Source organism: Stenella coeruleoalba (genome assembly GCF_951394435.1).
Source record: "Stenella coeruleoalba genome assembly, chromosome: 11".
Classification (NCBI taxonomy): Eukaryota; Metazoa; Chordata; class Mammalia; order Artiodactyla; family Delphinidae; genus Stenella; species Stenella coeruleoalba.
Window position 1 is genome coordinate 18,229,370 of NC_137157.1, and position 26,724 is coordinate 18,256,093.

The 26,724-nt window shown below is 44.8% G+C and overlaps 1 protein-coding gene across 4 annotated transcripts in view; it reads left to right on the top strand.

The window, feature by feature from the left end:
- Positions 1-26,724, top strand: part of NT5DC3 (5'-nucleotidase domain containing 3) — a gene marked incomplete at its 5' end in the record, with an annotated part of 79,407 nt that overhangs the window by 28,972 nt on the left and 23,711 nt on the right. For 2 of the 4 annotated variants that reach the window (XR_013830367.1, XR_013830368.1), the window contains 9 exons: positions 1,464-1,554; positions 2,501-2,638; positions 4,381-4,441; positions 4,863-4,965; positions 5,110-5,211; positions 7,466-7,547; positions 8,817-8,903; positions 13,742-13,882; positions 19,081-19,145. Coding sequence is in view for 1 of the 4 variants with exons in the window: in XM_079935844.1 (XP_079791970.1) it covers positions 1,464-1,554; positions 2,501-2,638; positions 4,381-4,441; positions 4,863-4,965; positions 5,110-5,211; positions 7,466-7,547; positions 8,817-8,903; positions 13,742-13,882; positions 19,081-19,145; positions 21,887-22,139 (1,123 nt within the window). Of the gene's footprint in view, positions 1-1,463; positions 1,555-2,500; positions 2,639-4,380; positions 4,442-4,862; positions 4,966-5,109; positions 5,212-7,465; positions 7,548-8,816; positions 8,904-13,741; positions 13,883-19,080; positions 19,146-21,886; positions 26,576-26,724 lie in introns of those variants that run through there. The other 2 variants (XR_013830369.1, XM_079935844.1) reach the window with 2 other exon arrangements.

The following is a 26,724-nucleotide window of genomic DNA, read 5'->3' on the forward strand; positions in this document are numbered from 1 at the left end:
GAGGCAAAATATCAATGAATCCCCTTGGCTAGTTTTAAAATTAAGATAAGGGTAGAGAATGGAGGAAAGAGGCTGAAGTGATATTTTCATTAAAGTTACACGTCACATGTAAATTATGTTTTATACGCAGTTTAGTATCGGCCAAGTGTGATAAGCAACCTGTTCGTATTAGTAACCGGTGTTTCCATCATTCACTCTGTGGTTTCCTCACCATTGGTGTCTGTTTCTCAGGTGCCTTCTCCTCTAGAGCAGGGGGTGGGGACAGATATTTCCCTTCACAGTTCTCTAGAGGGGCTATTCCGGGGGAGGAAGTCTGAGACCATTAAATCCCACGTGAAACCACCTGCTCACAGCATGGGCACCAGAGACAGGGGTGGAATCCCGGCCAGTCAGACTCCACAATCCTTTTTTCCCTCTCTTTGGAGGAGTTGGATTCATTTACAGATTCTGTTGCAGCTCCTGGAAGCAGGCAGATGGGGGACATTACCTTGACTTTTTACACATGGGGAAACTGGCCTTCAGTGTGTTGCAGCATTTGGGGTCATTCCTCCCAGAGGTGGCGTCAGGCATCCTGACGTGGCGTATAGTCCACTGGAGCCTGGTGTATGACTTTTTCTGCCTCAGCGCTCACCTTCTTAAGGTAGAGTATCAGAGGGCAGGAGGATGATGGGGACAGACCAGCCTCTCTCTCCCTAATGTATTAAAAACATTAAAAAAAAAAACCCCAAAACTCACCCCAAAGCAGGTCATTAGGAGGCCATGTACCTTGTTGAGGGAAGCCGTGTGATGTGGTGGTTGAAGAGCCTGGGACCCAGTCCTGACCCACCACTTTCTACTTTGGTGACCTTGGGCAAGGTCTGTGACCTTTCTGCGCCTTGGTGGCTTCTGCTGGAAAATGGGAAGAATAATAGTGCCTCCCTCCTAAGATTGCTGAGAATTAAGTGAATGACTACGTGGAATTCATTTCTGGCCTTCAGCAGGGGCCATGTGGTATTAGCTATTATTTTTCCTGCTCTCATCACCAGTAGAATGGTAGTAGTAACAGTAGCAGCATCATGCCTGGTACTTACAGCAGCTAGCGGTGGGACCTCCTGCCTCTTTGTGACAGCAGCGTCTTGCATCCCAGTTCAAAAATGCCAGCAGTTGTCAGAGGTCTGAAAACTGTTGCTGTCTCTAGCTGATGCTAACTGCCTGTGTTACAGTCAGTTAAATGTGTGTGTAAATGTGTGACAGTTTTTTCTGAACACAGGTTCCATAATCTTTTGTGTTAACTCCCTAGTCTTAATGCCACAAAGTCATCTGTTTTACCATGGCTGTATTTTTATTTTTGAGAGTGCTATATGCTTACTGAGCCAGTTATTCTCCAGTAACTTTGTGAATGCAAAAACATTGAGAGAATTAAGAACAAATAATGGAGTCATTATTTCACTGATCAAAATCACTGCCGCCTGTGATTTTCCCAGAGGCCTCAGCGTGGTCCCTGACGAGGAAGTCATTGAAATGTACGAGGGCTCCCACGTGCCTTTGGAACAGATGAGCGACTTTTATGGGAAGGTAACGAGAAATTATTTATTTAACTCAAGCAGCCTGTCTTTTTCCTTTTCGAAACATGGCCTGGTGACGTTAGGATCTTGACCTACTAGACTCTCTGCTTATAGGGAATCAGCAAGGACATTTGGGGTTGTGTTTTGAGAGACCCTCGATTTGAGAGAGATGGGTATGTTAGGGTCTCTCCTGGGTTCTTCCATGCTTCTCCTTTCTCAGCCCTTTCCCCCCTACCTGGCGAAGGCTCTGTATACCTTCCTTGTACCCCCTCGCTTGCCACTATCTCCTCGTGTGTGTCCCCACTTTCTGGATTAAGTCACTGGGGGCTATTGTACAGCAGCTGTTGCCTCCCCTGAGATTAAGGGCAGCACGTCACTTTGTGCCAAAGGGAAACCTCTGCTTTTCTAACTTTTGTGGTCCTCTTTGCTCTCCGAATTTCTGCTTCTTGTACTATTAGATGCTTTCTTATTTGCATGAGCAAAATGCAGTGAAGATGCCCAATCAGCTGGTAAACTTAGTCTTATAAATCACAGGTGTTCAGAGAAAGGCTCTTTTCCAAACTCCCATGTGGACTGTGGGTGCTCAAATTTAGGAGAGTTAGTGGCTTTTTATGCCATTCCATGGGTAAGAATCAATTTGCTGGCTTGCCTCTGTGTGTGATGAAAGCGTGTGAGCTTTAAGATGGATGGAGCCAAAGGAGAGGAAAGGGAAGGGTGGTTAGACTTTTGGGGGGAAATCAGGGCATTTCCTTGGAAATCCCACTTACACTTAGAGTGAGACGTCGGCTCTGCCGTGAATGACAAGAAACAAGGTGAATGTTTTTACTTTTTCATTATTAGAATTTTCCTTTCCTTGTGGGGAGGGAGCCAGATGTTGACGACCAGAATCCCCTGGGTGAGTGTAAAGTCTACTGTGGCGTTGGCTCCCTTGCTGAAGCCTTCCTCCCTGCCTGCAGAGTTCCCACGGAAACACCATGAAGCAGTTCATGGACATCTTCTCCCTGCCTGAGATGACCCTGCTGTCCTGTGTGAACGAGTACTTTCTGAAGAACAACATTGACTATGAGCCTGTGCACCTGTACAAAGACGTCAAGGTGGTGTGGACGTGGGTTGCCATGACGCCGCACCTCTTCTAGCTGCTCAGCAGAAGTAACAGAATCCCTGGCCTCCCTTGTCGGCTGGGTCTTTGAAATCATCCTTTGCTTGGGATCTCTTTTATTTGTGGTTTAACCCTGAAAAATCCTAAGAAAGATGTTATGTTAGGAGAATTGGAAGTGAGTCAAATTGGTTGTTAAAAGAAGAGGGTACTTGCTATCTGGATTTCCATGTGCGTACATACACACATCATTTACATGACTTTGTGTTTATGTATTTTAATTTACATTCATATTCACATGTGTCTATAGATATATTCTTTAAGCTGTCGGAACTTTTTTCAGTACTTAAAAATATGTTTATATATTGCTTATTTAATATATATTTTTAATACATATTTCTAAGCATCTATTATTTAAATATCTGTATTTTTAAAAGATCCATATGTACATACTACAGTGTTTTTATTACATGTTCATGACTAATTTTAAGTATTGACTGCCCTGAATCATGGGTTTTAAGAAGATATAGGATGAATGAACAGTTTCTCAATATCAGTCTGGTGTTATTTGAACTAAATTTAAATATTTAGTTTTGGTTCTCTGTTTTGCTCACACAATTACTTCATCTTTAAGAATCACTGGTAGTTATGCAACCCTTAGCATTCATGAGGAAAGATGTTTACTAGAAAGTTCAGTTTTTACTGTGAAGTATTACTACCACTAATAGTGAACACACAGGTAGAGTTTACTGTGTTCCAGGCACTATTTTTCTGAATGCTTTATGCATATTAACTAATTAAATCCTCAGAAGAATGTCCTGAGCTCTTATCACCTCCCTTTTACAGAGAGAGAAATTGAGGCACAGAGAGGTTGAGTAACTTGCCCAAGGACATCCAGCTAGTAAGTAGCAGAGCCTGCATTTCAGGCCAGGAGGTTGGGCTCCGGCTTGCTCTTAACCACTGCCTTCTGCCGATGCGCAGTTGAAATAGGCCTGTGGTGGAAGATAAGTGAGGTTGAGTTTACAGTCCAGAGGTGCTCATTCCCGACGATAAGTACCTACCAATTTTCTAAGGCTTTTGGCCCAGTTTTTCTGCAGCCCAGTCCCCTGCTACAGACTCCAGAAAGTTTCCATGTGCCTCCAGGAGTGCCCATCTATGTAGTAGACCTGCTTAGAGCTACCTGAGAGCGGGGCTGTGCTCTGAGACCTGCCAGGCATGACACCTGCCAGTGGCTTTTCCTCACGTCTGCCGGCTGGACCACATCTCTGCCCGAGTTCCGAGATCCTTGACAGTTCCTTGCCTCTTTGGTAGCACTGAAGAGAGGAGGATCCTATCATTGTTCTCTGCCCAACAGAACCTGCTGCTGGGGTCCAGGGAAGGGTGCAAAGATGAAAAGAGCAATAATTCCCTTTTGTTCAGATGACCTGGAATTATTTGATCATGATACGGCATATAAATGACTGTTTATCCTGTGGGACTTTATTCAGAATTGTTCATACAAATTACCTCCTCCAAGTGGCTTTTTTGAAAATTGCACTGGAAACTGCTGCTATCACCATGGCAACTTAAGTTTCTTCCCAGGGGCCACCTGTGATAAATGGACCAGAATTTAGATTTCATTTAGTGCTTGGGTTGCCAGGCTTCTGCAGACAGACATTATCCTGAAGGCCATTTCGCTTGTCCTCTTACTCAGACTGTCTCAGTTATACTCTGACTGATTAAAAACGTATCTTTTGACAGGATTCAATTCGGGACGTGCACACCAAAGGAATCATGTACAGAGCAATTGAAGCAGATATTGGTACGTACTGGATGTTATCGTGAAGATCAGCCTTTCCCTTTGCTATGTAATTACGAAGGTATTTTACTCTCACTCCGGGTGCTGAGCAGGGGCTGTGGTACCTCTTCTGAGTGCAGCGCAGGGACCTTGCATCCTGGCACCTTAGATGTCTCCCTCCCTTTTGTCTCAGAACTTGACATAATCCTGACTGGAAAGGAGAGGAGCTGGTAGCTGCAGCCACTTAGGTTTTTCGACTTAGACTGAAGAGGCAGGGTGTTGGTTACTGATGCACCGGGTACCGATATACTGCCTCGAACCAAGCTTCCTGAAGGCTTTTCTCCCCTCAAGTGCCCTAGACAGTGCTGGACCCCATTTAGGAAGTGCTTGCAGATTGACTGACTTCACCCTGAAACTCTGTGTGCATTTTTCTCTTGCTCTTTAGAAAAGTACATCTGCTACCCTGAGCAGACCCGTGCAGTGTTGGCCAAACTGGCTGATCACGGCAAGAAGATGTTTCTCATCACCAATAGCCCCAGTAGCTTTGTGTAAGTTCTTCTGTGATTCCTGGCTACTTTCTGGCTCACTTCCTGTATTCCATGTATTTTGATAGTTGGAAATTCGAAAGAAAAAGTTGCAAGAATAGTTAATCCCTGCAGTGTTAGACTAACCTGGCTGAAATATTGTTCTAGGGACAAAGGGATGAGGTATATTGTTGGAAAAGACTGGAGGGACCTGTTTGATGTGGTCATTGTTCAGGCGGAGAAGCCAAACTTCTTTAATGATAAGCGGAGGTAAGTGTCTGTCTTTTTAGGGACTAGATTTTATTCATTTGCTGCTGCGAATACTTACGTAATGTGTCTTGGTGAAATCCAGTTGGAAAATCACAAGCATCTAACATCATAGCTTTTGATTTTTAACCCTCTAGCAAGTAATTGCAAGGAAGGTGGGATGAGTACATAGCAGACAGCTGACACCTCTTGAAACGGTTGTTCGGGCTACTTCAGTCCCATGAGTCAGGCTTTAAGAGAACAATTGACAACAATGAAAATTCCAAACTTAGCATCACCTAGTAAATTAGATCTCTCGATGCAGATGCCTTGTGAAGCATAACAAAACAGCAACAGCAAACCACCTGGTGGGTATCTCTTTAAATAGAGCTCTAAATGGTCCACTGACAATTGCACTTAGATATTGCAGAACTTCTCTGCAATACAGGTTTTGCATCAAGTGGAGTAAATCTAGACCAAAACTTAAAGTCTTTCTGCCGCAGTATCCTTGAGCAATAGAGGAATGGGAAAGTTTGGGTTGTGAAGGTGACAGGGGTGTGCTCTTCGCGTTTTGTGACAGAGGGTCGGGGGTCCTAAAAGGTGATTTAACGTGCGGGGCAGACCGGTTCACCAAGAGTCATCCCCCACAAATGTCAGTAGTGTTGAGAGTAACCGCACTAGGATTATAAAAATAATTCGTATTTGTATAACAGTGACCTATTTTTGAAACACTTTTACCCACATTTCTCTGTTCCGCAGTGGGTAACCATGCAGCCTTTCCCTCTCTGCTAGGTGATTTAAAGCATAATAATTCGGTGCCCTGTAGTGATCAAAAACAGCTGTAGGGCTTCCCTGGTGGCGCAGTGGTTGGGAGTCCACCTGCCGATGCAGGGGACGCGGGTTCATGCCCCGGTCCGGGAAGATCCCACATGCCGTGAAGCGGCTGGGCCCGTGAGCCATGGCCGCTGAGCCTGCGCTTCCCGCAACGGGAGAGGCCGCACCAGTGAGAGGCCCACTTACCGCACAAAACAAAAACAAAAACAAAAAACAAAACAGCTGTAAACACTGGCTTGCTGTTTGGTCAGTGATAAAACGCTCTCCTGCATTTTCTTATTAGATCCCAGCGGGGTGGAGTGGTCAGGGGAAGGGCGCCATATCTCCTTTCACCTCCCTCCTTTGTCATGTTTATACTCAGTGGCAGGACCCTGTCTTGGATTAGATTTTCCCAGCACAGCGCTCTTCCTTACTCTGGGTGCCTGGATTAAGAATTCTCTACCCCTGTTCATCCCCATGTTATTTACAATGTTGAAGGTTAGAAACAACCTAAAGGAACGTCCATATGAGGGGATATTATGCAGCCATTAAAAATGAGGTTTTTTTTTTTTTTTAAATGGCAGTGAACATGTTTTACAACTGAAAAAAATGATGTATGAAGGTTACATAATCACATGGGAAATTGCTCACAGCCTTGGAGAGAAAAAGATACGTATTAATATCCTCAAATGATGCTCATTTTATGTTCATAAAAAAGAGAAAGATAACAGATACATAAAGACTGAAAGATATCCACTGAAATGGTGTGTTTCTACCTGGGTACTGGCATTATGATTTTCCTTTTCTTCATTGTATTTTTCTGCATTTTTCCAGATTTTGTTGCAGTGAGTTTGTATTTTTATAACCAGGAAAGCAATCCAAATGAGTGTTACCTAAAAAAAAAGAAAAAGGACAAACAAACCTTGTGTTTTTTGGACTAGCACCCCCAGGGTGAGGAATGAGGCCTTTATTCTTTTTTTCCTATTTTTCCATCATAAAATAATATGCCCAGTTCTCTGATCCCTGATGTATATTGTATCTAGAGTGGTTGCATTTCAAGTACAAAGCTGGATAAATATACTAAGCAGTATTTCTATAAGCTTTTTTTTTGTGGGTGAAACGTTTTCTACACAGTTGAATACGTTTAGAAAATCTGGGCTAAAGAGAGTTTCTTTATAGGAGGGCTTTTCAGAGCCATCGGTAACTTTTAAGGAGGAACGGGGATAGTGGATAGTGGATAGTGTGTTCCAAATATATTTGACCCTGGAGTTCTTTTTTCTCACTAACCTTTGGATACCGGTGTCCGAAGTTTGGGGTGTATTGCACGAGGCCTGGGAACGTGATGGTGGGGTCTTGGTTTCGGCTGGCTCCTTTCTGTTCTCAGGGGCTAACCGTGGAGTTTCTCATATAGCACACAGCCTGCACTGCTACCACACATCATAATGTTTCCTGTTTCTGTTGTTAGACCTTTCCGGAAGGTGAATGAGAAAGGCGTCTTACTCTGGGATAAAATCTACAAGTTGCAGAAAGGCCAGATTTATAAACAGGTATCTCGTGACCCATCTGTCCTTTTTGTTGCTGTGCTTTGTGATCGGTTATAATGATAACAGCTGACATTCGCTGAGGCTTGCCATGTGCCAGGCACAGTCCCAAGGGCTCTGCTTCAATGGACTGTTTATAACTTAGTGGCAGAATTTAATCTTAAGTCCATACATTTTCAATGTGCTGTGTGTAAATTAGCTCAGAATTGAACAGTTTTTGAAAAAAAAATTTTAAAGCATTTTTTCCATAGGATATAAAATTTAAGATGCCAAGTAGTAAACATCGGAAATTTCTCTTTAGTAAGTGTTTAATCACATGACATCGCACCCAAATTGGTAATTATTTCCTGATGAACTGTGTTTTATGTACAGTTTTGATGTATTTCAGTATCATATAAAGCTCTCTCGTGTTTGAGTAAATGATTGAATTGCTGTCCAGTTTTGTGTTACTGAAATTAGGTTTTTAATCTTATCTTTAAACGTTTTTATATGTGTGTAATATTTATAACAAAATTACAGAACAGTACTATACAGGTTTTTTTTTTTTTAAAGTACTGATACATTCCTGTTGGATATGTAACAAACTGCTGTATGTGGCCCTAAGTATATTTTTTAGGCCTGAAAGATCAGCTTTGAACAGCCCTCCAAGTCTAGGAAGTGAGCCTAAGAAAATCATTAAGATGTAGCTAAAGCTTTGCTACAAGCAAAGTATCATGAAGTTACTTACAAAATAGATAACAAGGTAAATGTCCAGCCTCAGATAATTGGTAAAACGAATCATGGTAGGTCTCAGCTGCTAAAACTACATGGCAGGCAAATATTTATTGACATGGTCACAGAACGTTAAGCGTGAAAAAAAAAGATCATTACAAAGATATTTAGTATGAAGCCCTTCTGAAAAGTACATTTGACTTAGAAGAAAGGTCTAATAGATTTCACATAAAAATGTTTTTTATCTTTATATTTTGATATTTAAAATAAATTGTAAAAGCGAAAACATTTTTTTAAGTTTTAAAAGGTAGATATCGGGACTTTCCCTAGCAGTCCAGTGGTTAAGACGCCGTGCTCCCAATGCTGAGGGCACGTGTTTGATCCCTGGTTGGGGAACTAAGATCCTGCATGCCGCATGGCGCGGCCTAAAAAATAAATAAATAAATAAATAAATAAATACTATAAATAGAAATTAAAAAACAAAAGTAGGTATATTGGGCCATGGGTTATACAGGTCTCTTATTTGTCATACAATATAACACCTATATTTTTCTGTTATTGCAGGGTAATTTATATGAATTTTTGAAGCTTACTGGATGGAGGGGATCCAAAGTGTTGTATTTTGGTGACCATATATACAGTGACCTGGCGGTGAGGAACCTTTTTTCCTGTTTCTTTGTTGGGGACAGTGTTAGGCCCACTTATTGAGGAATTTATCTTTTGTTTAAGACCATTTTCATACTTTCATAAAAGTGAGGAGTGGGCCACATTTTCTTTTTTTTTAAAAGTCCCATATTTTATGCAACAGGGTGGATCAGAGTCATGAAATAGATTATTTTTTTTGGAAAATGATGGAAATTAGCAATTTACTCAGTTTATCAGAAAAACATCTTTCCATTTAGGTAATGGTAAGAAATAAATGTCCGTGTTCTTTCCTTTCCCTTTTATTATTAAGCATCAGAAACATACAAATGCTTCGTAAAATCTCATAAACATCAGTCAGGGTTTCTTTTTTGGGGGGGGGGAGCTCACGGGCCCAGCCGCTCTGCGGCATGTGGGATCTTCCCGGACCGGGGCACGAACCCGTGTCCCCTGCCTCGGCAGGCAGACTCTCAACCACTGCGCCACCAGGGAAGCCCAGTCAGGGTTTCTTTTGCCAGCCAGTCATTTTGAAAGAGTACAAAACTGGCATTTCCAGGAAATAGCTATTATGTGAAAATGAGGCTTTTCGTGCCCCTCGAATGACTAGAGTGTCTCAGGACTTGAATTATGATTTAATGTATAATTAGCGCAGGATTGAGTGAATCACATCTGTTACCACACTTGGTTCCTTGTGGAATGAATTTATGTTTGTTAAGTGATTCCAGGCGAGGTTGCACAGCGCACATTTTGCAAAGTCTGAATGAAGGAGGTCCAGGAGGTAACAAGAGTAGGTCATGGCCGGCTGTCAAACTCCTCTGATATTTCTGAGTATTTTGATATTTCTGAGTATTTTGGCCCACACTGGATTGGCCTCACATGTGTGCACGTCTGTGTCGCTCTTGTACTATCGAAACGGTGACCTTTAATGGCTGAGCAGTAGGACCATCTGGGAAGCATTTCAGAGCACACGTGCCTGAGCCCCACTGAGGTGTATGGAGTCAAACTTCCTAGAGGTGGTGGAGGTAGAGGGTTGATTCCAGTGTCTGTGTGTAGTGACACCCTTCCCAGGTGACTCCAGTGCACGTGCTGCATAATCATGTCTGTCCAGTGGGTTGAGGTCTAGTGGCAGGAATCGTGGGAGAATTGGAAAACTGAGGTTTTCATCCCATCTCTGCTCTTTATTAGCTGTGTGACCATGGGCACATCCCTCAAGCCTGGATGTCTCCATCTGTAAGAAGAGTGAGATAAGCTAATATATACAAAAGTGCTTAGTAAAGTAGAAACAAAGTGCTCCCTTCAGGATGTTGGCACTCCCAGAATGTCCGGCCAGGTGACGTGGCATCACAGCATGTACCTCTTGCCGTGTGGCCTGTGGGCCTTGAGGATATAACTAACTGTGTGCTACCCCAGAGGCATGTAGGTACATGGCCCCATGAGGTGACACACACACAGACAGGCCTTCGCACTGTGAGAAGTAGTTTGTCAGGAATGCAGTAGTTTGTCAAATGTGGTCCCCATGACATCGGCATCACCTGGGAACTTGCTGGAACTGCAGATTCTCAGCTTCACCCCAGACCTCCTGAGTTAAAAACTCTTGGGGTGGGGCCCAGCCATCTGTGTTCTACACAGCTTTCCACACTCAAATTTGATATCAAGATAATGCTGGCCCATAGAATGAGTTAGGCAGTGTTTCCTCTTCTTCAGTTTCTGGAAGAGTTTGAGAAGGATTGGTGTTAATTCTTTACATGTTTGGTAGTGGAGCCATCTGGTCCTGGGCTTTTCACTGTTGGAAGGTTTTTGATTCTCGATTCAACCTCCTTCCTAGTTAGAGGTCTATTCAGATTTACTGTTTCTTCATAATTCAGTCTTGGTAGGTTGTGTGTTTCTAGGAGTTTGTCAGTTTCATCTAGGTTGTCCAGGTTGTTGGCATACAGTACTCAGTTCGCAGTACTCTTTTATAGTCCTTCCCCCGCCCCCCCCCGTAGAATTGCTGCTAATGTCACCACTTACATTTCTGATTTTAGTAATTTGAGTCCTCTTTTTATCTTATTAAAGGTTTGGCAATTTTGGTTTTTTTTGCTTTTTTTTTGAAGAACCAATTCTTGGTTTTGTTGATTTTTCTCTGTTGTTTTTCTATTCTATTTATCTCTGCTCTCATCTTTATTATTTCCTTTGTCCTGCTAGCTTTCAGTTTAGTTTGTTCTTTTTCTAGTTCCTTTAAGGTATACAGTTAAGTTGTTTTGAGATCTTTTTTTAATGTAAATGGCATTGCTATTAATTTTCCTTTTTAGTATTGCATTTGTTGCATCCCATAAATTTGAGTATGTTGTGTTTGCATTTTAATTTGTTTCAAGGTATTTTCTAATTTCCCTTGTGACTTCTTTGACCCATTGGTTGTTGAAGAGTGTGTTGTTTAATTTCCACGTATTTCGGAATTTTTCACTTTTCCCTTTTGCTGTTGATGTCTGGTTTCATTCCTAGTGATCAGAAAAGATACTTTGTATGATTTCAGTCTTTTAAAATTAATTAAGACTTGTTTTGTGGTCTAAAATACAGTTGCTCCTGGAGAATTCTCCATGTACACTTGAGAAAAATGTGTATTCTGCTTTTGTTGGGTGGAGTGTTCTGTATTTGTCTATTAGGTCTAATTGATCTCTAGTGTTGTTCAGGTCCTCTGTTTCTTGTTTGATCTTCTGTCTTGTAGATCAAGCTCACTGTCTTGTAGAAAGTGAGCTATTGAGTTTCCTGCTATTATCGTAAAGCTGTCTTTTGTTCCCTTCAGTTCTGTTAATGTTTCCTTCATATATTTTGGACCTCTGATGTTTGGTTGATATGTGCTTAGAATTGTTATATATTTTTGGTGAATTGACCCTTTTATCATGACATAATGTCATTCTTTGTGTCTTGTAACAGTTTTTGATCTAAAGTCTATTTTGCCTGATATGAGGATAGCCACTCCTGTTTCCTTTTGGTTACTATTTGCTTGGAATATCTTTTTTAATCTTTTCACTTTCAACCTATGTGTGTCCTTAGATCAAAAATAAATGTCTTGTAGACAACATATAGTTGGATTCATGCTAAAGTTGGAAAACCACTGTTTTAACGTGATCAGACCAATTCATTAACATGTCAGAAGTTATGTGGGCAATGAACATTACCCTTCAAAGGAATCTCTTGAGAATGTAGATCCTTTAATATTGCTGCCGTTTTTCAAAATACATTTAGATGCCCCTTCTGGATTATATTTGAGAGCCAATTTGAGGCATAGGAGAAAATTAGTTTCATTATTATTAATTTATTTTCATGTACTTTAATCTTAGGAATGTTCCAAATGATTTTTTTGCCTATTTTCAGAAATAAGATCCACCTTCAAAAGTTTGTCACCACTGGGAATATTTAAAAGAATGTGATGTATGTAGGGTCTCATATAGGAGAAAGAGAACTATTGAAAGGTTTAAAGAAATTCAACCATTGAAGAAGGTAGGCATCCTTAGGACATACAGAGCAGAGATTCTAGCTTTAGGTGAATCGCAGAGTGAATTTTCAAAACAGTAAGCCACATACCACTTCTCTCCTTAAAACCCTTAAAAGCTCTCTCCTTAAAAGCACCCCTTTCTTCCTCAGAGTAAAAGCCTGATTTCCTATAATTGCCCTCAAGGCCCTGCTTGATCTCTCCTTCCCCAGCCTCCCTCTATGAAGGCATCTCCTGCCTCTGCCCTCTCTCCTACTCTGCTCTAGGCTACCTGCCTTGCTGTTTCTTAACACACCTTGCTCCCAGCATGTTCCTGCCCCAGAGCCTTTGCACTTGCTCTTTTTCTAGGCAGAATTTTTCTTCTCCCACATATTTACATACTTTGACTCTCCTTACCTTCAGATATATTAGCCTTGTCTTCCTAATCACTCTATATAAAATGGTAACTCCTTTTCCCTCTTATTCTGCTTGATTTTTGTCCATTGTATTTCTCACCAGCTGCCACTGTGTATTTACTTGCTTATTTTTTGTCTCTATTTCCCATGAGAGCAGGGAATTGTTAGTTTTGTTCATTACTTTATTGTCAGTATCTAGAACAGGGCCTGGCAAACTGTAATATTTAGTAACTGTCAAATGAGAAAATTAACAGCCAGGCATTATGGTGATTGTGTATCTTAGATTTTCCAGGACATAACTTAGATATTCTGGCTTATTAATGTCATATCATGGGATTACAATATTTGGAATGAAAACGTGATCATATATGTTGGTATTGTGTGATCATTCCAAGTCTGAGATTCTCCATAACCCAGGAGGCTTGGCATGCGGTGGGTGTTCCCCAGTGGTCTGTGGATGAATTGAACGAAGACCTTCAGTAGCATTTCAGTTGACCCTCTTTCTGCCCCTGACCTAAATGTGGTTTTATAGACCATGGTTAATGATTCCAGATCCTGTGTTTCTGTGGGGTCTGTGATTCGCCGCAATTATTTCCGGAACAGAAACTTTCTTGGGGTGAAATGGTCAAAGCCTGAGGCTAAATTTGTTTTAATTAAATGTAATTCATTGAATTTAGCTTGGTTAATAACTAACATTACACAATTTCTCCTGGCGGTACAGTGACTTCAAGTATGAGGTCCTAGAAATAATGCAAAGCAGAGGGATTTTCTCAGTACAGCTCAGACAAGGGCAGTGAGGCAGAAAGAAGTCCATGGCATGCTGCATTGGCCAGAACTGTGTTCCGGAAGCTGCTGGAGAGCTGCAAGCTCTCCCAAATTAAAACGTAATTCAATGAATGTCTGTTGCGTCGGGGAAAGGTCATGAAATGGTTTAAATTCTGTTGAGATTAATGTTGACTTCTTGTGATCTTTGCATTCAGGACTTGACCCTGAAGCATGGCTGGCGAACGGGTGCAATTATCCCAGAGTTACGATCTGAGCTCAGAATTATGAACACGGAGCAGTACATTCAAACTATGACCTGGCTACAGACCTTGACTGGGTTATTGGAGCAGATGCAGGTTTGGGATTTTTTTTCTCTCCTACTTTTTATTTAAGGCTGAGGTTAGTCCACTGGTCAAAGTTATTTTCAGGTATTTTTATATTGAATTGTGGTCCTGAAGTATGAGGCATAAATTATCCTGCAGAATAACCACTGGGGTGATTTTGCCCCTAAAAGAGTCTTGCCATTTTCCCTAAAGAGAATTTTTAAGATGGCTCCCAAAGCCATTTGGAGAAAAGTTTTGTGGGGCCCGTGTGGGAAATCTGGTGTCCTTACTTCCCCACTAAAGCCCCACTGGGAGACCAGTGGGATTCAGGAACCTCTGCCAGTGTTTGGGTCCAGTCCTGCTTCTGTCTTTAGCCTGCGGTGGGACTTCTCCGTTCCGGGCCTCCATTTCCCCATCTGTAAAATGGAATGAACGCTTCAGGCTGGGCACCACGGCTTGCTGGGAAGAGTCTCAAAGCAAGAGTCGAGATCCCTGTGTGCAGCCTCCCTCTGATTTTGAAGATAACACCTACAGTTGGCTGGCTCACTGGAGTTCAGTGGTGTGTTTTTCTTTCTGTAAGTTACATAGCCAGTTTGGGGCAGTTAGTGAGGAAAGTGGTTTCAGCAGTGATTTCCTGGCCGGTGGAAGCTGCCCTGTGTTGCAGCTGCGACCCCTCCCCAGTCTCACGACGCACCTTGCTTTCCCCCCTGGTTCAGCTGGCCTGGCCCGCAGCTTCTCGGGGTGAGTGAGTGCCGACTCCTGTAGGTTAAGGGGCATGGATGCTTGCTCTCTTGGCTGTGGGCTCCGGCCATGGCCTGGTGCCCACGGCCTGCCGGCCTGCTTTGTAAATGGGCCGGGAGCCGCCTTGCCTGGCCCAGCTGGCAGCAGACCCGGGCAGGGCTGCGGGGAGTGGCAGGTCCTCACTCCAGGGTGCACCCTTGCAGGGCGTGGGGCCTCACACGTCGCCCAGGCCTCGCTTCCAGCGTGCTCTGGCTGCGTTGCTCCTTGGCTCACCTCTCATGAGGACCGGTTCTGTTTTCCTTCCTGTGCTTGTCTGTGAGGTGACCGTCCAAAAATAAAAGGCATCAGTTCTGGGTTAACGTAACTTTAAGTCTGCGCATAGGTCATACGGTAATAATAGCTGCTCTTCAGATGCCGGGCATTGTGCTGAATGCTTGCTCTGCAGCATTACTTATAGCTCGTCCCAGCTGTCCAGCGTACGCTTTTCCACCTTAGAATAAGGAAACTGAGTGTTTGAGAGGTTGGGTAATATGTCAAAGGTCATAAAATGACAGAGCAAGAACTTGAACCTAGGCTGCGTGGTGCCCAAGTCCCTGCTTTCAAGCGCTGCACTGAAGTGCTTCTTTGCTGTGCGGTTTAGAGCTCTTGGGTGTAGCCAGACCCCTTGCCTTAGGTGCGGTCTCTCTGTGATGCAGGTAGCTGGTCAGCTACACAGATGCAGCCTGCAGGTAGATGGTGTCGCTGCATTTTAGCTTTGAGGACAAATTTATTTCTTGTTTTCCTGTCTCTGACCTGTATAAAAAGTTTGATGAATAAGGAGTTTGTGTTTTAGAGAACGGAAGTGCTGGGAAGATTTCTGTGATTTATAGAATTAATTGTATAAGGCGTGGGGTTAGGGAAGGAAGAAAAGGGAATTGACATTTATGCTGCCGCCCCATTTTACAGGTGAGGAAGCAGGCTGAGAGATAAGTAACTTTTCCAGAATCTCAAAGTTAGTGACAGCGGAATCAAGCGATACAGAAGCAAGGACTTACTATGCTCCAGACGCCAAGGGCTTTACGGGCATTTCATTCAACAACAGCTCTTGGAAGCGGGCACTGACATCACCCCCATTTTACAGATGAAGAACCGGAGGCAGAGAGGAGAAACTAACTTGCTGGGCTTAGACCAGGCTGTCTGGCCCCAGAGCCCTCATCTCTGTGCTGTGTCACCTCGGTGTCTGGAACACTTCCATCAGGGTGGATTCACTAGGACGTAGAGGAGGGTGGCTGATAATTAAAACACTATCCAAACGAGCATCACTTCTCCCTGTTCCCTATCTACTCTCTCCTCTGCCTCTGTGTTCACCTGGAAAACTATACATTATTCCAGTGATCCCGTGTCAAATGTTTCTGTAGCTCCCCTTTTTCCGATGGTACGCACATAGCATATTATCTGGACTGTTTTCTGAGGAGAGAAATTTGTCCTCTGAGGTTGGCTGTGATTTTTTTTTTTTTTTTGAAGCCAGCAGTGTTGTTTGGAGCCCAGTCTGATGAATTCGATGCCAGTGTTGAAATTTTGGTTTTAAAAAAGTAGCTATGAAGAATAATTTTTGTTCGCTAGCCTTGAAGTGCCCTCTCCAGTGGTATGGCTCGTGGCGGTAGTGCCGGTGGATGGTGTGGTGTATAGTGTAGGGGCTTCCCAGGTAACCACGTCGGAGCCACGATTCACCCAGGGTGGACAGGCTTCTGCAAAGAGCCAGCCAGTCACCGTGTTAGGCTGTGCGGGTCCTCCGGTCTCTGTCGCAGCTACTCAGCTGTGCTTGTAGCACCGAAGCAGCCTTGGGCAGTATGTAAACCACCGGTTGTAGCTGTATCCCTGTAACTGTATTGGTGGACACTGAAATTTGAATTTCATATCATTTTCACGCATCATGAAATTATTTTTCTTTCGATTTTTTTCCAACAGTTTCAAGAGGAAAATCCTTTCTTAAGCTCATTAGGCCAATAGAAAAGTGGGTGCTGGGCTGGGTTTGGCCTCCCCTGGCACCGGCTGTCAGGCTGCTGGCTAGACTGCGATGTCCTGCTCTCACAGGGCTGGGCCGGCCCGTACAGCACATTTGTGTAGATTGAAGTCATGAAGGGCTGAGATGCTAACTAACGAGTGAGGCTAAGATGGCTGAGGTGACTGTAGGATGAGCCTCTGGTGTGGGCTTCTGCTGAGTCTTTTCCCGTGCTAACTACCCCCCCTTGAGGACATGGTATCCCTTAAGGGTTAATTATAACTAATGAATACCCAGTCTTTGAAGTCTTTTCAAGTAGATTTCAGACACCTGAGATTACTGTTGTACAGAGTTTGGCCTTGTAGGGGGATCAGAGCTGGAGAAAGATGTGGCTCAGGAGAAATTGTTTTCTCTTAATGGGAGAGCCTTGGGCGTGATGGGAAGGCGCTGATGGGAAGGATCCGGTGCTGATGGATCCATCCAAGGAGGTGGATCACGTGGGAGAGACGATAAATGCTAGAGAAAGGGCAGGTGGGAGGGGGGTGCGGGTAGGCCTTGGATGGGAGGGAGCGAGGGGAGGCTGGGTTAAGGTGCACACCCCCGGAGCTCATATGCCCTCTCCTCTGGGCATGCTTCTGGCTCCGATCTCTGGGGCGTTCCTCCTTAGCATGTCCCTCTGGCAACCTTGGGCTTCGCTGGAGATGATCTGTCATCCTTGGCTGCCCCCCATTCTGGAAAAGCTGTGCTGCAGAAAGTGCCTTGGACTTGGAGACTCTTCATGTCTGCGGGGGCGCCCACCTGAGGGGAGAGTGGAGAGAAGCGTTCACATGGCCTGTGGCAGCTGGTTTCCAAAAGGAGGGAGCAAGTAGATTCACTCTGGTCATTTTTCTTCTGGTCACTAGTCAGAGAATTCTCCCGTCCTGCAAGTACGGGAGAAGCTTCTCCTTCATACTGGACGCAAGTGCCGTTCGTGGGCCAAGAAGGGCGTATGGGCAGAGGTGGGAGGGAAACTTCCCGCCACAGGCTGATAGCCCATCCTGTGCGCTGTCGCACTGTTTTGTCCTGATCTGTGTACCCCCCGCCAGGGCTCCAGTTTTCCTCTCTTACATCTTCAGTAGATAGCACCGTGCTTGCCACAGAGTCGGTGCTGAATACGTATATGGACACGTGTGTGTGTGTGTATATCTGTGTACAGGTGTGTATAAGAATGTGTGCATGTGTGTGTATCTGCGTGTATCTATCTATATAAATAAATCCTTGTGGCACCCTACAGAGTTTTGACCTAGTCTCATGCTTTGTAGTGCCTGCGTTCTATAGTGAGTAATTTGTTGATCTAAAATGTGAGCGCTGATTGAAACCACACTTGGAGGACCTACCCCAACACCTCCAGATGTGCTGGACCAGTCTTCCGGTGCTCCAGTCACACACGGCCAGTGGTCATTCAGTGGTGGCTGCTTCCGGCTGGTGTAGGCAGCGGTGCTGGGCCGGAAGTGCAGATGACAAGCTCAGGGTTTTGTCTAAGTGGCAGAGGCCTGTAGCAGGTGACTTAGTCAAGCTGTTGACCCGGGCATACGTGATAAACAGAAGGGCCTTGGCTGCCACATCAGAAGCAGATGGTTTGCGTGTTCGGTGTTTTCCTCCGGGTCCTGAGGCTGCCCCTGTGACCATGGTCTCCAGGGAGCCCCATCTGGCCCCATGTACCTCTGGCTGCGCTCGAGAGTTCCCGTTCAGCCTCAGGAGCCTTGGAGAGAGACGTGTGAGAATCCGTGTGTTAGGGTGTGTACGGCTGTCATTTTCTTTTTGCCTTTTGCTCACTTTTCAGCCCACCCAGAAAATTCTCTGCTTCTCTGTCTGGGTGAGGTGCTCTGCCTTCTTGCCTTTTATAAAAACAATTTTTTTTTTCCTTAAACACTTTAAAAGATAATATTAAGGAAAAAGATTAAAGCCAATTATAATTCAACTACCCTTGCACAGATTAAAGAAACATTTCCCTGTTAATTTCCAGATATATGCACATGTTTTTTACATGCTTGTAACTTGTGGATGTACGGTTACACCTGCTGTTTCCACTTAACTGCCGTTTGTGTGTGTGTGTGTATAATACGTATATTTATGATATATATCAATGTGTATTAGGTAGCCTGTATTAAGTGTATGTTTATGTGTGCAGTGGATAATCCATGTGTAATGGATACATTACGCACGTATAATACACGTATATTTTATGTGGATGCATATGCATTGTGCTTATACAGAGCCTTTAATAATACTTTAATATCTCTAGTTTAATGGGAGCCTTGCTTAATGGCATCATAATACGCCACGTGCACTTGGTGGAGAAGGGCAGATGGCAGCTGGGAAGTCTGACAATGTATTATGTCCTGCAGGTGCCTGCCTCTTAGACCTGAATAAAATTCCTCCCAGAAGAGCTGCTCATTAGAAAATTCTCATGACCTAATAGGTTTATTCATACCCAGAACCTTCTCAATAATTGGCTTGTGTCCTGCAGGTTCACAGAGATGCGGAGTCACAGCTGGTTTTGCAGGAGTGGAAAAAGGAGAGGAAGGAGATGAGGTAAGAGCGGCCTGTTTTGAATAGAGTAAATCCCCCACCCTGGCCACGCTCACTCAGCCCACATGCCTGGCGCAAGGCCTGCCTGAAGCACGCTTCGAAACAGTCTTTCTCAGCTGCCAGGGGTGACTGTGACCCCCCAGCATCGAGAACGAGCCAGCTGCCATTAGTGATGAGTGACATTTCCTCGAGGCAGCAGTGAGCTCCCTCACACCTGCTGCCTGCCCTCGAGTTTGTTGTCTGTCCATCCCTCCTCCCATCCATCCCTCCTTCCAGCCCACTTAACTTCCCCGTTCGGGCAGCCACTGGTCCAGCTGTTGGCAATGCCGGTGGCCCAGCGTGGCTAGTGGGACAGTAGCCACCGAGCCACAGTTAATTCTTGGGGCTTCTACAACCCTGGTGCTTGTTTGTAACACTGCTGTTTTAGGAATGTGCAGTCACTCAGTATCATGATGTCTATTGGTGAAGAAAACCCATCTGCTGTCAGAAAGTTTGGTGGGTGTGTGTCTTAAGGTGGTGGGTGTGTGTCTTATTCTTGATTTTTTTTTTTTATTAAACTTGTTGATTTACAGTATTGTGTTAGCTTCAGGTGTACAGCTTCAGATTCTTTTCCATTATAGGTTATTACAAGATACTGAATATAGTTCCATGTGCTCTCCATCCTTGTTGTTTATGTTTTATATATAGTAGTGTGTATCCATTAACCCCACACTCCTAATTTATCCCCTCCCCTCTCCTTTTCGCTTGTTTTCTCTGTGAGTCTGTTTCTGTTTTGTAAATAAGTTCATTTGTATTATCTTTTTAGATTCCACATATAAGTGATACCATATAATATTTGTCTTTCTCTGTCGACCTACTTCACTTAGTATGATAATCTCTAGTTGCATCCATGTTGCCGCAGATGGCATTATTTCATTCTTTTTTTATGGCTGAGTAATACTTCACTGTATATATGCACCACATCGTCTTCATCCATTCATCTGTCAATGGACATTTAGGTTGGTTTTAAGGGAACGATTATTCTTAAGAGACCCTGTGGACAGTTGTGCTTTCCTGTAGAAGAGGATGGATGCTGTGCATGTAAACACTGTTGATGTGACCATTTCTGCTCTTGTGGTTCCCCCCACACCCCCCTCCCGGGCACAGCTGTCCCTAAGGTTTGTTAGTAGTGCTCACTTCCTGGGTTCTGGCCTCTGAGCAGTGGGCAGCCTGGGGGGTGCTGTGGTGTGTGGGGAGAGGGGCAGAGTCCATCCCTCTGGGCAGCAGAAGCCACGGCTGTATTGAATCCTTCCTTCCTCTTCCCTCTCAGCGTGCTGGCTGTTGGGGGCTTATTCCAACGTGATTATTGGTCTAAAATGTTGGGTGAGAGGGTGATGGGCATATAATGTCATTTGACTCTGGGCCCCTTGCCCCTGAAGGCCAGACCTGAGTCCTACACTCCAGGGACCTCAAATTATTAGAGAAAAGAATCGTTTCACCCGGCAGAGATTTTGTTTTGAATTCGCATCTCTAACAACCTCACATCTCAATGAGATTTTTCAGTAAACGTTTGAAAACCATTTATGTTGCTCCACCTGCAGACCTAATTGAGGTCTTCCAATGTTCTTCTTTTTATTGTTGTAGCATCTGCTGTCACCATATGACGAAAGAAGGCCTCTACCAACTAGTGGCTTTTATCACACAGTTGTGTAAAGGATTATGGTTTTTGCTGTGTTTATAACTGATTTTTTAACAGTCAAATGGCATTTATCCAGTTTGCTGGAACAGTCTGTGTGTAGGGGTCCTGGCCATTGGATTGGATGGTGTGCATATCCCGTGTATGTGTGACGGGGTGTTGTTTTACACACAGACACGTGTCTGCACACCTGCAGGGGCTTAGAGCCTGGGGTAGGGTGAACAGCCTTGCAAGATGCCTGTAATCCAGGCTTTGAGGAGGTGCTTGAAGCTCTGTAGTGGATGGTAGAGATGTGTTTACATCACTATAAAATAATCCTTAATCTCTCAGACATAAAGTACCTTTGAGTTTATGATATGCTTTTATTTCTCTTTCCTTACTTAGTTCTCAATATAACCTGATGAAAAGGGGGCCTTTGTCCCATTCTGTAGACAAAGGAAGTTTGGAGACTCTGAGAACATTGTGCGTCTCTGTGGACCTTCAGAAGCAGCTCCCGCACCCTCTGTTTTTGTTTGGGAAACGGGGTGTGCAGGTTTAGAGGCTCACGCGTTGCCGCTGGAGCCTTCGGCAGTGTTCTCTCTGGCTGGCCTAAGTGGGGAATGTGATCAGAGCCAGTTGATGGATGAATGGACAGACTGTTTTCTCGATTAGAAATCGGAGCTGCTCTAGGCTAATTTGAGTCCTGTACGTGTGAAAGAGTGATTTAAAAAAAAAATCTTTTTATTGACGTATGGTTGGTGTACAATATTACATCAGTTTCAGGTATACAACATAGGGATTCACATTTTTTATAGATTGTACTCCATTTATAGTTATTATAAAATATTAGCTATATTTCCCGTGCTGTGCAATATATCCTTGTAGCTTATTTATTTATTTATTTTAAACTTTTTATTTTACATTGGGGTAGAGTTGATTAACAATGTTGTGTTGGTTTCAGGTGTACAGCAGAGTGATTCAGTTATACGTATACATGTGTCTGTTCTTTGGGAAACGGTGATTTTGATTTTATTTGATTTCGGTAGCTAAAAGCAGACCTTTTGGGAATCACTGTCTCTTGCCTCTTCAGAGAAATGACCAAAGGTTCCTTCAACACCCAGTTCGGAAGCTTGTTCCGCACAGACCAGAACCCCACGTACTTCCTGCGGCGCCTGTCGCGGTTTGCCGACATCTACATGGCGTCCCTGAGCTGCCTCCTGAGCTATGATGTCAGCCACACGTTCTACCCCCGGAGAACCCCGCTGCAGCACGAGCTTCCTGCCTGGTCTGACAGGTCCCCGGCCACCAGGCCGCCGCTCCTGCAGGAGGCCCAGGCCAAGTAGCCAGCGGCCCAGGCACCCTGGGTGCGAAAAGCCAGGACCGGCGGCGGCCCCGCACCGGGCAGACTTTGCATGGACGTGACTGTGCTTACGGACATGCCTTGTGATACCTATTTTGTACGTTACGGAGGATACCCCCCAGCTCGTGAAGACAGGAGCTCGCAGCCCAGGGGGACTGCCTTCCTGTACATGTGGGGACAGCGGCTGGCTTCCTGTCAACACCCTGTGATCGCCCTTCTTGTTTACTAAGGTACCGCGACCGGCGTCAGATTTTCTGGGACGGGGAGGCTTCTTGATACCATCTCTGGATTCCAGCAGGTGACGTTTTGAAACTCTTCTTGACTCTTCCATGCAAAACGCACGGAAAAAGTGAACATTCACAGGCAGTGCAGGGGACCAGTGGTGTGCACTGGTGAACTTCTCACAGAAAGCTGATGTTTGAGCGAGCGCTGCGGTAGCATACCACTGTGTCAGCGGCAGAGATGGTCCCCAGATGGCAGCCGGTTCCCAGATATCTTCTGGTACTAGGGCTTTGGCACTCTGGTGCCTCACTTGAAAGCAGACTCAGCCTCTCTGGAAGTCTTTCGTGAGAAAGAACAAGGGGAGTTGCAAGTCCTTGGCCTTGATTGTCCTCAGTATCCGTGTCCCGTGTCCTGCCCCCTGCTGGGGAAGGACCATTGTGCCCCAAGTGATGGGCAGGTTCACTCTTTTCCCCAGAAGAGGTGGGCAAAGAGAGAAGAGCTTCTGGTTAAATTTCCAGCCAGCAGAACAGACTTTGTAGAATGAGGCTGTGAGAAATAAACAGGTCAGAAGACAAATGCCAGTGCATTTGTGTTGGGTCTCCCAGGAATTTATTTTAGCTGAAACTGCTACCTGTACATTGCTTGAATGTGATCGTTGGAGGACGGAAAATGAAACAAAAAAAAGTCCTCGTAATGAAGAGCCACGCCGTGACCCCTGCTGGCTGTGTTGCAGTCTTATTAACATGTGTATTACCAGAAACCGTCCTTGTTGGAGGGAAACGAGCAGATGCCTGTCTCTCCTGACTTGTCAGCCGAGGAGAGGGGCTTGAATCTAGCAGGAGGGGAGGGAGGTGGCCCTCTCCTCTTAGCCATCTTCCACCCTCTCCTCCTCTTAGATTGCTTTCCTGCCATGTTTGTATGTCTATTTGGGGAGTTTGGGTGGTTTTCTTTAGGTGTCTGTGTTAAAGGTGGGAGAGGATAAAGGACACTGAAGCTAAGAGAAACAGAGTTGGAAATGACCTAGCTGGCTGAGTGTTCCCATTTCCTTCTGAGGACAAGGCAAGGGACACGCATCCTTAAACCTAAAGGATGCAGGTACAGGAGGAAGGGGGCTTGTGGAGAGAGGGCTCGCGTATTCAGCGTTTTTAATGGATTCGTGTACGGAGTCAGTTGTTGATGAAATGCTCGCTTGGCCTTCCACAGGATACCTGCCGCAGTGTGGAAATTAGGTGAGTCCCATAGCACGCATTGTAATGCTGCTTGTTATAATGGGAGTGTGCTTGTGATATTTTCTTGTATTTAACTAAAATAGTGAAGGTGATTCTCTAGACCCAGTAGGCCCAATTAGCCCCCACTTTTTCCTTCTAAATTTTATTTGAAACACAGCAGTCCATTCGTTTTTCAGACAGCAGGAGGCATTTCGTTTGCTGTTTGTTAGCGCTCAGGGGTTTTACGCATCCGAGTGCATTGGAAGACTGGCGTTTCGGGGGTGCAGGTGGTGCCCAGAAATGTTCAGTGTTGGGGTCCTCAGAGGATACACTGGTGCTTTGGGCTGCTAGTTTCTGCTTTGGAGAAGCTGAGTGAGGAAGTAGGTATTATTTTAAAACATTTTCTTAGTTTTTATCAGGTATTATCTCCTAGGTGCCAGTGATAGGGTGTCTTGTTTACTCAAGAATGAAGTACAACTATTTTTACAACCTGCTTTCATGTACATCTAGGTTAGGTGACCCAAGCCTGGGGGGAAGAAATAGATTTTCTGGGTGTGAATAATGAATTTTACGACTTATTACCAATGAAGGTTTCGGTCTGTGGGCCATGGTACGTGGCTGTATTGAGATCTCTCTGCGCAGGGCCCAACCGCGCACGCGCCCGGCAGATGTGAACCCGCGCTGGGGCCAGGACAGAGGCATTCTTGTCTGTGCTCAGTCTTAACTTGTCACTGTTGTGACTCAGCTGGTTTTCAGCACGATGCACTGCATTCTCTTCTTCCCGGTTTGTCCTCTGGTGCACACGCTTACGAAGGCATGTGGGTACAAGGGAAGGGAGCCTATTTTCTACCACTTAAAACATCAGTTTGGAAAGTGAACGGAATAAAATTAGTTTGCACATTAAAAAAATATTTTCCATTTTTAGCATCAGTTAGACTGATTTTCTCTGAATGATGTGAGCAAAAATTCCCAGCCCAGGGGCAGTCCTTGCCCCCCAAGGCTCACGTACCCGTAGCTGGTGGCCCTGGAAGGAACCTGCACAACTCGTTTTTCCAGGGTTGTTTTTAATAGATGAAACCTGGCTTTTAATATATTTTAGGAGTTTGTCTTAGAGCTCCCACTTTCCTCCTAACATGGCCTCTTTTTTTTCCCCCTTTTAAAAGTTCTCTTCAGCTCCGCTAATGCCACCCAGCGTAAACCACATGTTACTGATGCAGGCGCATCTCAGACTGAATTCCTCGTCGCTTTGAAGGCATTGGTCCTCTTAGTGCAAAGGAGAAATGAAAAGTAATCTTTCTTCCTCGCTAATTTAGCTTTGGGTGACCTCAGTAGCTTTCCCTCTCTTTTTGTCCCCAAAGGCCTCTAAAGGGGTAGAGTGTGTGCTAAGTACTGGAACTGGATTCCACTCAGCGGAATGTTCACCTGCTGCACGCACTCGGGAGCCCTTGTCTCGAATGTGCTCTCAGACTACATTTGGCCAGAGGCAGGGTTCCTTGATTGCTCTCTTCAACTACTAGGGAGCCAACCCATGATCTGCCCTCTTAGTATTGATTTCCTTTCGTACCAGTTTTCTGCGTTAGCCTATGGGAGCTTGGTTCCAAGTTCAGCTAACCTTCAATACCCGAGTGGATTGAAGAAAAGAAAGGAAGTGAAGTTTCCCTAATGCAAGGTTCAGCAAACTTTTCCTGTAAAGGGCCAGGCAGTAAATACTTTCAGCTTTGCGGTCTGCGGCCCCTCTCTAGGACTGGGCCTGCCTGTGGTCCAGTACAGCGTGGCTTATGAAAACAGGCTGCAGGCTGGATTTGGCCTTTGGGCTGTGGTCTGCCGAGCCCTGCTCTGATGGATCGTGTTGGTGGCAATGGCGAGATGACCTTGCTGAAAGCACGCAGATGAAGCAGCCCACAGTTGGGTGCAGCCCAACTGTAGGTAAGTGCGCCATGTTCCCCTACGAGCTACTCTCTGGGCATATTTACTTTTATGGCCAGTGGTAAAATACTGTGTTTCCAGCACACGGCACGATTGTCATTGCGTAACTGAGCTGCCAGACTCGGCATTCATTGAATATACCTCTCACTGCCCTCATCTGTGATTGTGCTAGTAGCGTGTGATGGGCTTGGATGCCCAGAAGACCCTTCAGGACCGAAGGGCTTAATCCCCGCAGCTGCTGGGTGTGCTGCTGGCTTACCGTCTGCAGCTGTCAGTCCTCCTTGGGAGCTTCCCCTGCTGAAAAGTCCTGCCTCGGATGAGGATGTGGTCAAGCTCCCTCCCTGGAGCAACTCTGAAGGCCTTTCAGCTCCAGAGCTGTTGGGAGGGCACACAGCTGAGGCCTCTCTGTCTGCACTGCAGCCCAGCTCCCTTCCCATCCCCTCTGCCCTTCCCGGGTGTTGATCCCAAGGACAGTCCCCATCTCAGTGTCTGCTCTCCAAGGAACCAACCCACAGCAGTGCTCTGTACTTTTCTATACTGCAGGCTTGAACTCTGACTTAGGAAACTGTTTTTTTAGTAGAATGACAGAGTGTGCCTGTTTAATTAATTTCGGGCACAATGAATGCAAATTAGATAGACTTACTGTTTATTCTGAATGTGAATTTGCTATTTATTCTAAATGTTGATTTTATGTCACATGACTTTGAACTTGTTGCCAAATAAAAGTTTGAATTGTATTGTCCAGTTTATTCTAAGTCATCTGTTTCGTGTGCTTCAGTCAGTGGCAAAGCTGTATCACATTCTAATGTACCCCAGAAAGAGCATCCCTGAGAGCAAGGGTGAAAGATTTATGGTTCATTTCTCACCACCCGTGTTCTCCCACCCCCAGCAAAGCACACTTGCTTGTTTTCAGAGCTTGAGGACCATGTAACTAAGCCACGGAAGGAAAATTGGTATGCGTTTGGCCTCAGGTGGGCAGCAGGTAAGCCACCTGGAATTTCTGTCTCTCACAGACTGTTCCCTCCTTGAGAACCAGGAGATGACAGTGAGCCACCTGTTTGTCTGCAGTCAAATTACCAGGGAAGCTGGAAATTGGAAGCAGTGTTTTTAAGGGAAGAAAATACTGCATAATACTGAATTAGGAGTGCACGCTGTGAAGTCAGTTCACTGCTGGGTTTTGGATAAATTTATATTTTGAAGAGCCTTCTAAAA